At 35.4% G+C, this 12,087-nt stretch overlaps 1 protein-coding gene across 1 annotated transcript; it reads left to right on the forward strand.

Moving 5' to 3' along the window:
* Positions 1-728: 728 nt before the first annotated feature.
* LOC105230648 (uncharacterized) lies at positions 729-3,844 on the forward strand. Its single transcript, XM_011211567.3, has 5 exons — positions 729-1,042; positions 1,120-1,260; positions 1,321-1,540; positions 1,595-1,922; positions 1,976-3,844. Exons 1-5 carry the CDS (start codon positions 1,026-1,028, stop codon positions 2,167-2,169), a joined length of 900 nt encoding a protein of 299 aa, XP_011209869.1. The 5' UTR covers positions 729-1,025; the 3' UTR covers positions 2,170-3,844.
* The last annotated feature ends 8,243 nt before the right edge of the window (positions 3,845-12,087 follow it).

The following is a 12,087-nucleotide window of genomic DNA, read 5'->3' on the forward strand; positions in this document are numbered from 1 at the left end:
CGGCTCCAATAAGGTCCTATCATACTATTTCTGAGGTAAAATTCAATGGCTGTGGCGTACTTAGTTATTGATTTATTGAGCTTTTAGTAATTTCTAACAGTACCGTTAAGTCTTATAGTCATTTATAATAGTTGTGCTAAGTATTTTGGTTGTTGTAGCTTTAGTGATTTAGATGATACGTGCGTGTAGCAACATGTTGCAAGAGTATAAGCAGAAATATTCTTTGGAAATATAAAAAAGTATAGATAAATGCAACTGAATTGTGAGATTATGCATGCGGACGAAGAATATAATAAAAGGTAATCCCATGGTGCCCAGTCGGCGCCTGTAAAGGGCAATGGCTGCCGGTCAAATTTACATTTCCGGCAGCGCAACGTCTAGGAGTTCGTATATTTGACATTAAGGCGATTTTTTAGTAATTGGATAGCAGGAGTACATTTATGTTTCTAACGCATCAAGAACAGTTCGTGAGCGTAGAAATGGTTCTGGGTTGTTCATAAATCGGTAATGATATTGCCAGAAAGTTAATCATACGCTGGCATTGAAATTAATTTGATTGGATTGGGATTTATTTATTTACATGCACACATACATATATTTACAAGTATTATGTAAATTAGAATATCATAGATGCTTCGCAAATAGGTAAAACTGACTTCAATATCGGCTACAGTTCTATAAATGTGCGTACACACCATCAGATCGATAATCTTGAAGCTTGAATTTGTTTATATGTACGTTTTACTATTTTACGATAGAAATTAACAAATGTTGAGAAGCTGGACATTTTTTCATCCACATATACATGAGGTGAACTTTATTATTGATGCGTTCAACAGCCAAGTCAGTAAACACACCAGCACACAAAGCACAATCATTAGCATTCTTTTCAGTAAATTTCACAGAGTTGTCTTGTGTCAAGTATTTTTGTGATTTGCAATCAAAAATATATATTTTTATATGAACACAAAAATTTATTTGTATACATATTTAACTGCCATTCTTCTATCTTAAAATACTGCCGAATGTCCTCTAAGCCGAGGTGAGTGTACGAACAAAATATTGATTTGCAAGGCTCTTCAGCAATTTATTCATATGTGTTCGGGATCCGTTCTGCAGAAAACAAACCGGCAGTTTTGTCAATGATCCTTCTGCCATTAATCTCATACAGCTAAGTCCACGTACTGAGTTGTTTCAAAATGAACGAAGTCCTTATACCATGGCGAATCATAGTTCCAAGACGAACTTCATCGGTGACACGTGAGCAGGGTTCTGCAACTAGTTTTGATTTTATTTACGAAGATTTTTAAAATATCCTAGCGTTATGCATGAAGGGCCGCGTGCGGTTGCGGTTAGTGAAACAGGCGAGAAACATTCTATTCACCTGGAAGAGGATAATATGCAGACGAACTTGAATCCATTCACCGTAGCTTCTCAGTGCTCTCAGGTCTTTTCGATGCCAAAGAATACCGTTTCGTCAACGAAAATTTCTGGTTTTGGAAACGATTGTTCGAGACTTATCACTACCAAGCGTTCGAAAGTATGAACAATAACAACAATAAAATATCTGATTCATCATTATGTTATCATATAGGGCTCACGTCGCCATTCCAACCAGAAAACGCGACCGATTTTTACACCGCGCAATATAGACAAAATTCCGACACGCTTCTTCAATGATGACGCCAAAACCAAAGCGGTTTCACCGCATATGAATGCGCAAACTCAAACAGAGATTAACACTAGTTGCTCCGCTTTAACACCACGCGCATATCATCCACCGCCAGTGGTACCGCCGCTACAGATTCCTCGTCGTTATGTGCCCCGCGAAACAGTTGGCGACATGCTCGACAGCTCCCGAAGACAGCCGCTCAGGGTGTTGCCTTTGCCGCGTGAAAAGAAGTCATTTAAAAATTATTCAGGTAATGCGTCCACATTTTATTACAAGTACTTCCATTTGGTCCATCCTTTATAGAATTGCGGAGCATTGCGTCTGCCCTCACTTTGATAACCGTTGTTTCTTGGCTTTTTTCGACATTCTTTGAACTGGAGGGCATGTTCGATATGTTGGGCGGCATTTTACGTTTTCTAACTAATTGGTATAACAAAGAGGAACCACCTATGACGAAGGTGGAGATGTTTGTGCAATTTGCGCGAAATTTGTGGTAGCAAAGGTGTGACCCAAGTGATTTTTATTGATGTGTATTTATTTCGATTTTTTGAAATTTAAACAAGAAATGTTAATACGTAACTAGACTTGATGACATAGACAATTAAACAAATGATTCTAATTTCGGGGTCTCAAAGTAATGGTTTTGGCTGCTGGATATGACCTTGGAAATTTTAACGCTAAATCTTTACTCTTAACTGAGATCATGGACATCATCATTATTTTTTAAATTTTTTCTGTTTGTTTTTGAAGTTACCTAAATATAGGCTTTCCTGGGTTATAGCAACAAAAATAACTGGTGATGTGGATAACATGCAAATTTATGTATTTTTAAATATTTTGCTTAAATTTCGAGAGGACTAACATAATTAAACCTTTAAAATCGAGTCGAAATATATGCATACGGTACTTCGTGAGGCGCGAGATTCGAAGCCTAGGACAAGGTAAATATTTCGTATACTATTAAAGCTATCGGTGCAAATCCCTGTCGAAGGATGTAAATGTGTGTTATATGGGTGCCATGAGAACATTATGTACCAATTTGGTTGAATTGATTTATATTTATACTTACTATGTCCGCAGTTATACAATTAAGTTGGAGGAGCGTGCGACCATGATTGTTGGCCGACTTCGGCCAATTCATAATTGAGCATTCACACTTTGAGTTGGTTATTATCATAGTTCTAGGGTACTTCTTACTTACTTTTGTTACAGGGTATATCTGTATGTATATACTTAAAGCTGTTGAATGTGGGGCATTCATAATTCACTACCGCTAACACAGGAAATCGATACACACATAGTACTAATAAGTACTCAATAGAAACGGATGAAATGATAACACTGTTCAAACAATATCATAGTCACAATGATTGGAATCACAATTAAAATTGCAGTCAACTTGCTATTTCATATATAGATGGAAAGGTGGGCCAACTTGATTGCTCTACAAACTCACAATCTACCCAGATATAAAATTCAAATGCACATGAAGCGTTCCGGCCATCTTCAAATTTGGGAGGTAACAGAAATAATAATTTGTAATGTCAAATACACCAGTTTCTATTTATTAACAACAATTACTCCAATTTGCGTTGGCCCAAGTATACTGTATGTATTACAGTAGTGGACCAACTCTTGACTCTAAAGCCTAAACTTTGTTCGTTTCAAAGTAGGTAAGAAAACGCAGAAATTACAATATTTATCAGTAGTTCCTACAACAATCTTGTACAAATACCTCATTCGAAATTATTTGACAGCAGATGTGTAAGTACCTTTATGAACTAATTTGATAATTGAACCGAATGCCGGTTAATTTTAAATTACTCTCTGATCCATGTGGAGTATATTTTTTATGCAAATATCCGGTGATAATGTTTGCCACTAATTTTGCCCCGATTCCCCTGAATTCATGTCACCACCGCCGACCGGCAACCGCGATCAACAAGCCGACAATTGTTGGCGGAAGTATTTGCTCAAAACAATGCCCAATAAGAATGAAATCAGCAAATAAACAAGCAAAGAGAAATAACAAAAACATTGGATATATAGAGAAGGAAAAGGCAACAACAATGAAAATTGAAAAACAATGAATATGTATTCCACATATACCAGCTTAGCTGACGAACGAGTTGAAATTGATGAGTGTGAAGAGGAAATCACTTACATACACACATATGTATGTATATAAACACTATGCAACAATATTATTCATACACCCGCTTTCATGAATTCTTTCATGAATCAGCAACAAGATGAAAACTTAAAGTTATACCTCTTATTTATCATATTAAGACAATGCAAAAAATCATTAGCTGAGTTCCAGATTACAATTGTTTTCTTAAACGACATCATCATTAATTACTATCTAATATTCGCATCCCTGCAACTAAGTACGAAATGGCGCTATCTATTTAACGGTATTTGTTTTAAATTTTTTCCATTAAATAACTCAATTCAAAGAATGGGAAAACTTAAAGAGCTGTAAACTGAAGTCAGGGAAAAGGTTGAGGAATTACACAAAATAGATTTCGGTTCGAAAATAATATGTAAAAATTTGTACATTAGCAGGAATGATGTGGCAAGTATTGTGCGAAAGTTTAAAAAAGCAAAAACAAATGAAAACAGAAAAGGAAGCGGGCGAAAAAGGAAAAATTCCAAAAGAGTGGATGAATTTATTATAAAAACGTCGAATATCTATCTAAAAATTTTAGCTGAAGTAAATTCTGCATTTGTCAAGACAGACTGTCAGAAATGCAAAATAACGTAACATTTTTGGAAATTTACAGTGGCATGATTGAAAACCGAAATAAAATGCAACATGAGTGAAAAAAAATTTAAAATTGATTAAAACTGGTTTATATCTGAGTGCAGAACCTGAAAATGTTGGATGTATATAATTTGAAGTAGTGAGTCGTAATCAATAAGACACTCAATTTCGAATTTTTTGATGATACGTTATTTTGCATTTTTATTTTTGCACTCGCACCGCTCGCTCAACGGCGAAAACACGATTTACGACACCGACATTCTCGTAAAATGCTGGTAGTGAAATAAATATGAAAAATTAAATAATATTTATAAGCGCAGCTCACTTTGTAGCCAGGTTATGCGGTAACTTCTAACCACAACGACACCAAAGAGTAATTAAATTAAACGATAACGTCGGTTAAGCATCCGTTTACCCGTTTATCCATTTGCCATTTACAGTCTAGAGACCGACGCGCAGAACATAAAGCACACCCATTCCGCGCTCAACGCTTCACTCTCGCAGCAATGCGCCAACAATGCTTCCTGTTGTGCGATGTGCGTTGATGGTTGATGTGTAGTGGTGTAGTAGTGTACGAGTATGTGTGGGAGAGAGGAAACAGGAAAGTGGCGTCTTTTGACATTTTACCCATTTACCTTTTCCGCATTTAAGGTATTAAAGTGCTTCCGTTAGGTTGATTCCATTGAATACTCCGCAAGTTCACAACGATCTAAAAATTTTAGCTGAAGTAAATTCTGCATTTGTCAAGACAGACTGTCAGAAATGCAAAATAACGTAACATTTTTGGAAATTTACAGTGGCATGATTGAAAACCGAAATAAAATGCAACATGAGTGAAAAAAAATTTAAAATTGATTAAAACTGGTTTATATCTGAGTGCAGAACCTGAAAATGTTGGACATATGTAATATTATGTATATAATTTGAAGTAGTGAGTCGTAATCAATAAGACACTCAATTTCGAATTTTTTGATGATACGTTATTTTGCATTTTTATTTTTGCACTCGCACCGCTCGCTCAACGGCGAAAACACGATTTACGACACCGACATTCTCGTAAAATGCTGGTAGTGAAATAAATATGAAAAATTAAATAATATTTATAAGCGCAGCTCACTTTGTAGCCAGGTTATGCGGTAACTTCTAACCACAACGACACCAAAGAGTAATTAAATTAAACGATAACGTCGGTTAAGCATCCGTTTACCCGTTTATCCATTTGCCATTTACAGTCTAGAGACCGACGCGCAGAACATAAAGCACACCCATTCCGCGCTCAACGCTTCACTCTCGCAGCAATGCGCCAACAATGCTTCCTGTTGTGCGATGTGCGTTGATGGTTGATGTGTAGTGGTGTAGTAGTGTACGAGTATGTGTGGGAGAGAGGAAACAGGAAAGTGGCGTCTTTTGACATTTTACCCATTTACCTTTTCCGCATTTAAGGTATTAAAGTGCTTCCGTTAGGTTGATTCCATTGAATACTCCGCAAGTTCACAACGAGATATGTACATCTACTTATTTTGGATTTCCGAAGTGTTGGGACTCGTTTTCTCAATTGTTTAATTAAAACGGTATGCTCATTGTACTAAATTGAAAAATTGAACTTTCCTGTTGTGTTCTTAAGTAATATGTAGGCTCGGCCCGTCCGCCACTGGTGGTTGTTTTACAACTACCCACTGCTATCGGCTTGATGTTTTCGGGAAAAGGAAGTGACTCAACTAAAAATCATATACGCAAGTTATTTAAGTGGGTTTTCTTTAAGTCGCAAACCCTATTGATTTATTTTCTTTTCAAGTGCTCTGTTTTACAAACATTTACTTTAACTATAGCCTTTATTTTCAGTTCACGTCGGTATATCTATACATGTTTCTCGTATTACACTTTTGTATGCAGACGTACAAATATTGTACTCCTATTAAAATATGACTGTTAATTAAGAACCAATTCAAAAATGTAATATTATGTAATATCAATCAATGTCAGTATTGAAAATATTTACTTTAGCTTCGACCAGTGTGGTTCTAAGCAGTTCCAACAATTAATTTTTTTATAGCCTCAAAGTCATGAATTTTGAGAAAGCTTACCAGCATCACCAACAAAATGTATTGATTACTTTGATACAATCGCTCTTGAATAATATAATAAACAAAATATCGGATTTTTTATTGATTCTTACTTTAGACACTAGAGATCAACACGATTAAGAGTAACATAATAATGTACAACATCAGTACTGTAGATTTGTAAATTTGTTGTCTTGTAAAAACTCTACGACAATCGCACCTACATTTATTTATCTTATAGCTTTATTGTCAACAGAGAAAGTAAATGAACGGAGGTGAATTGCTTAACTGTTTTTATAGCGTTGAACTGTTTACACATCCGCTCCAATAGCTTTGAAAATTACACCATTTCTTGCCATTGATTATGCTTTAGAACATGGGTCGTGCTGTCAGACTGACATGCGGAAAGGGAATAAGAAAACAAATACTAGGGCATTGATAAGGGCTTACCTAGGACGTGTTAGTGACTTACTTTTAGCAGTTTCTCGAATGTAAATCGGTACTATTCGATGGATACATATGTATGTTTGTATCAATACATATATTGATAATAGTGATGATAATAAACACACAAAGCCTCATATCTTTCTAGACAGATATCCCAAATATGTGAAACACATATTAATCTGCATGTAAGGTTTTTAATTGAGAGTTCTTTCATTTATTATTTTAAAAACAACTTATACAAGCGTTCCCACAGCGGAAAACAATCATAGGCTCCCACGGTGTTTTGCCACTGCGATGGGAAAATTTGTAGCCCTAAAGTATACAAAAAGTACAAGAAACATGAACGAGTTCACATGATGGTAGTTGAACTCAAATGTACAAGATATTTGTTTCGAAATCAGCGAGTGGAAACATTTTCTGAGCCATTAACTTTGTTTATATACATATTATATAATTACATATAAAGGGTGATCCATTTCGAGGTTCCTTACTTTTTAAAAGAAAGAGCAGAGAAACTTCAAATTTAATGGGGACTGTTTATTATCATTCCAAAGAACATTCATTGGCATTTATTTTTTGAAAATTATCTCTTTCAAATGTTGGCAGCGGCTACGTCTCGGACTCCGTTGAGTCCAATTATCGATGACCAGTCGAAACGCTCGGTAACTGGCGAATGACAAGCATAATGTTTTGATCCAAGGCCTGAATCGAAGCGTGATTGTCCGTATAGACTTTAGACTTTACATATCCCCACAGGAAAAAGTCTAACGGATCACCAAGATCACGAGATTCAATTTCAGGCATCAAATAGTCGTTTATTATGGCGCGATAATGGTCACCATTGACGGTTAAGTTCTCACCGGCATAAGTTTTGAAGAAATTTGGGCCAATGATCACACCAAACTGTTGTTTTTTTGGGTGAAATTGCAGCTCTTGAATCATTTAGGTTGCTCTTCGCTCCAAATCCGGCAATTTTACTTGTTTACAGACCTATTAAACTGGGCCTAAGTACAAAATTTGTCTCGAAAACGTCGGATTTTCTTTAAACTTTTCAATAGCCCTTAGAGCGAAGCGATATTGTTTGGGAAGGTCGAGCGGCTTCAGTTCTTGCATAAACTGCGTTTTGTACTCATTCAAGTCATTCCTTTCCAAGTTGCTGCGAACGGCGCCGAATCGACTCTCCACCGTCTTCGTGTACTCTCTCAGCTATGGCTGCTATATTTCCTTCACTGCGTGCTGGACGTGGTCTCTTCGGTCGATTATTAACATGTAATGAATGTCAAAGTGGGTGATGGTGTTGCGAATAGTACGTTCAGTAGGCCAATTATGTTGTACATAAGGTGAACGATGAGCTCAATGAGATATACGAAGACATTGACATAGTTGAGCGAATTAACGTATGAATACGTATGGACGAAAACACTCCAGCTCTGAAAGTATTCGACGCAGTACCAGCCGGGGGAAGCAGAGGAAGGCCTGCACTCCGTTGGAAAGAACAGGTGGTGAAGGAGCTGGCTTAGCTTGGAATCTCCAATTGGCGCCACGTTGCGAAAAGAAGAAACGACTGGCGCGCTGTTGTTAACTCGGCTATAATCTCGTAAGCTGTGCCTACGCCAATAAAGAAGAAGAATAGATTATGAAAATGTTTATCTATGTACATATGTAGATTTAAACAAAAATGGGGCACTTACGCAAACAGCTGCTTCGTTCGTTACCAGGACCGTTCTTTTTATCAAATGTACTTCTTGTATTTGTATAATAGATTTGCTCTTCACTGCATTACATGATATCGGCGTATATGAATGAATATGCGAATGCGTGTCTATGAGTGTGTGTTGTCGCATTGACTTCAAAGTCAACAGCTATTTTAAATACCTTGAGCGGGCAGCCTTGACTTTCGTTGTATTAAATAAATTTGGAAAAAGACAACTTGAAATAAACTGAGAGAGACAAATAAGAGCAAAAGGAGAAACTTCAACAGAAATCGCACAAAACAAGTTATTTCGCTAGCTATTGGCATGACTTAGCTGCATTCGTGCGTACATAGATATTTATGTATGTACATACATACATATGCATGTTTGAATGAAGGCAGAAGGTAAACGCGGAGGGTGAAAGTAATTTTCTTGAAAGGAATTATACATATATGTACCACCATTGGCCTAAAATCAAGCGAAAAGTGCAAAATTGGGTTATATTCTACATTCGTGCAATAGCAGTGTCTTCGTTTAATTCGTCAAATAACTAATATTAGTTCTCGTATAATTCTTACACACATAGTGTATGTAGTATGTATGTATGTACATATATATTATACTAACAAGAGTATAAAAATAGAAAAGAGTTTTGCGAGCATCGATATAGTATTTCGATCATTAGAGGAAAATACCACTTTATGCGCTTTGCAATTTATAGTACATACATACATATATCGCTTCTAAATCTCAGAAGCTGGACTTGGACTGAGCAAAAACCCAATAGAGACAGCTCCAGCTAAATAATGAATACGAAGCGATAATACGGCAAAACACTTAACAAGTTTTTCAGGTTCAGTAAAGTGCAGTGTACACAACTCCAACTGTTGCTGCCTCATAGTCGCCAGTCGTGGTGTTGCATTATTGCGGCTGAGTGTGCTTTGCAAAAATTTAGGTCTTATATGTATTTTGACTGCAGTGTTGCAGTCAGAGCCATTATTCTTGGTTGCTGCCACCCCTTCAACGGAGATACCAATGTGTGGCAGACACGCCAGGTTACAGCGGAATGTTAATTGTGCTAAGGCAAAGTGGAAAGTTATCTATTTACATAGTTGCCTCTGTTCTATAAAGCCGTGAGTGTCTTTTTATGAACATACTTACATAATAATTATATGAACATAATAAGTGTATTTAATGGATGCATTCTAAAAAAAAAGTATATATTATGAAACAAAATGTATGTTTTAATTTCTATAACTCTATATAGTCCATAAGTCTCTTTAATTCGAAGATTTTTTGGGGATTATGGTGGCCCGAGTTAGGGAAGCTCAAGAATGATAGAATACAAGATTACGACAACCGCCATTATGAAACGTCATAGTTGCGTGTTGAGAAGAACAAGAGTGAAAACTGTCAAATGGCTTGCAAATTGTAAACAGAAAAGTGAACACTTTTGTAAATTCGCAAAATATTATTAATTCTTTCGATTTTAATGAAAAGTTTTAGTGAAGCGATTGAATATTGTTGAGTGAAAAGATTTGAATCATTTCTAAAGAAATATATCGGCCTATTGATAATAAAATTGTCTATTAAGTTGTGATTCAAATGGAGAAGACGTTTCTTGTGTTGTATATAAATATATACATATATTATAAGTTCAGATGTATCAGATGTATGAAATTATGATAAAAGAATTGTGAAATTAATTAATTAAAGAGGATTTAGTATTAAATATATCATTTCTTTTGAAAAATAACACCCATTTTTTGGCAACTTTTAAATCGGCCGAAAAACTGACAAAAACTCGTTTTCGATCCTTTAATTGCATAATAATTATTACAACAAGCCACTGCACATTTCATTTTAAAAAATTAATATATTTATGCTTAGAAATTTAAATAAATACAACAGTACACTTTCATTGGTTTTCTTCATTTGAACAATTTCCACACATGCTACTCTATTTATTGTGGATGTGCCTAAAACTACTTACATATATCTTTTCTCGCAACAATATTCTAAACATTCCACTGAAATTTTTCCTGCAAAGACGAATGAATTAATATTATTTTGGGAATTTCCAAAAGTGTTTACTTTTCTGTTTACAATTTGTATGCATTTCTATGCTTGTTCTTCTCAACGCACAAGTGTGACGTCACGAAATTGTTGCACAATGTATTTGTTTTTGTAAGAATTGTCAAGAGCTAAACCGAAAAAAACTAACGGTAAACTAGTGTCGTAATCTTGTATTCTATCATTCTTGGGGTAGCTCAAATATTTTTCATTTGCACACGGCTCTTTATTTGTAAACTGATGAGATAAATTAAGGCAACTGAATTCGACGATAGTTTTTGACCAATGTTTTTATGTAAGCGACAGGAAAATTCCGAATTCAATATGGCCATGAGAAGCGAATGGCTGGTTAAATAATTACTCTACTTAAAACTTTAATCCAATGCACACTCAAGAGTTTACCATTGATATTAGTTCGAGGAGAATCATAAGATCACTGCTTAAATTTAATCGAACTATTGAAATCAAGCCTAATCCTACATTTTTATGTTTTGATCCATTCATTTGCATTCTACAACATAATATTAAGAAAAAACAATATTACGGTAAATATCTATTGTCTTCCATGGACAACATGCAGTCCTCAACTGAGATATTGCTTCTAAGAGATTGTCAGGATAATAATTATTGCCTGTGGAGACAGTGTTCAAATCCATTGAAATGTTTGTCTTGAAAACTGTTATCATAACACAATTGCAAACGAACCCAATGATGAGTGTGTGATGTATTCAAAAATAGCAGAAAATTTCTTGGTTTATGCCGCGTTTTCAGAATGTTCGACCATTTGAATTTTGATAATAAGATTGTTTACATTATTTTTCTGTTTTTCGTATTTTTTTCTTGCTTCTATTCACAGCGGTTACATTAGGGGTATTCTCTTGCTCTTGTAAAACCCGGTGCACGGTCCAAGAATTGCAGATTTACAACGGCACAACAACAAACACACGCAGAAAAATGTTTGCAAAACATTGTCAGACCAACACCCATGTATATTTGCGTGCAATATCACGCAAAAATAAAATTGCAACCCTGTTGTAGTTGCCATTTTACATAAAGACATATTAGTCGTTAAATTGTTGAGAAAGGTAAATTTTAATTAGATTTTATAATTTCTATTTAAATTATAAAGTTTTGTTACAATTTTTTTTGTTAAAAATGTATGCAGAAGGTGCGCCAATTCACAAAAGCCATGCACAATAGTCATTTACAATAAATTGACTGAATCAGTCGCTCATATATCACTAGATTCTGCAATGGGTGCTCTCGTGCCCTTGTATATTTCGGTGTAGTATTTTTGCAATCTGCAATCTTGCAAGAGCAAGAGAATACCCCTATTGATTTCGGACGACACAGTAAATTATTGAAAAGTGT

Source organism: Bactrocera dorsalis, chromosome 3 (assembly GCF_023373825.1).
Source record: "Bactrocera dorsalis isolate Fly_Bdor chromosome 3, ASM2337382v1, whole genome shotgun sequence".
Lineage (NCBI taxonomy): Eukaryota > Metazoa > Arthropoda > Insecta > Diptera > Tephritidae > Bactrocera > Bactrocera dorsalis.

Coding starts and splice junctions, on each gene's coding strand:
- LOC105230648 (XM_011211567.3), top strand. Junction 1,261..1,320: donor ACGAACTTCATCGGTGACAC/GTGAGCAGGGTT, acceptor AAAATATCCTAG/CGTTATGCATGAAGGGCCGC. Junction 1,923..1,975: donor GTCATTTAAAAATTATTCAG/GTAATGCGTCCA, acceptor CATCCTTTATAG/AATTGCGGAGCATTGCGTCT.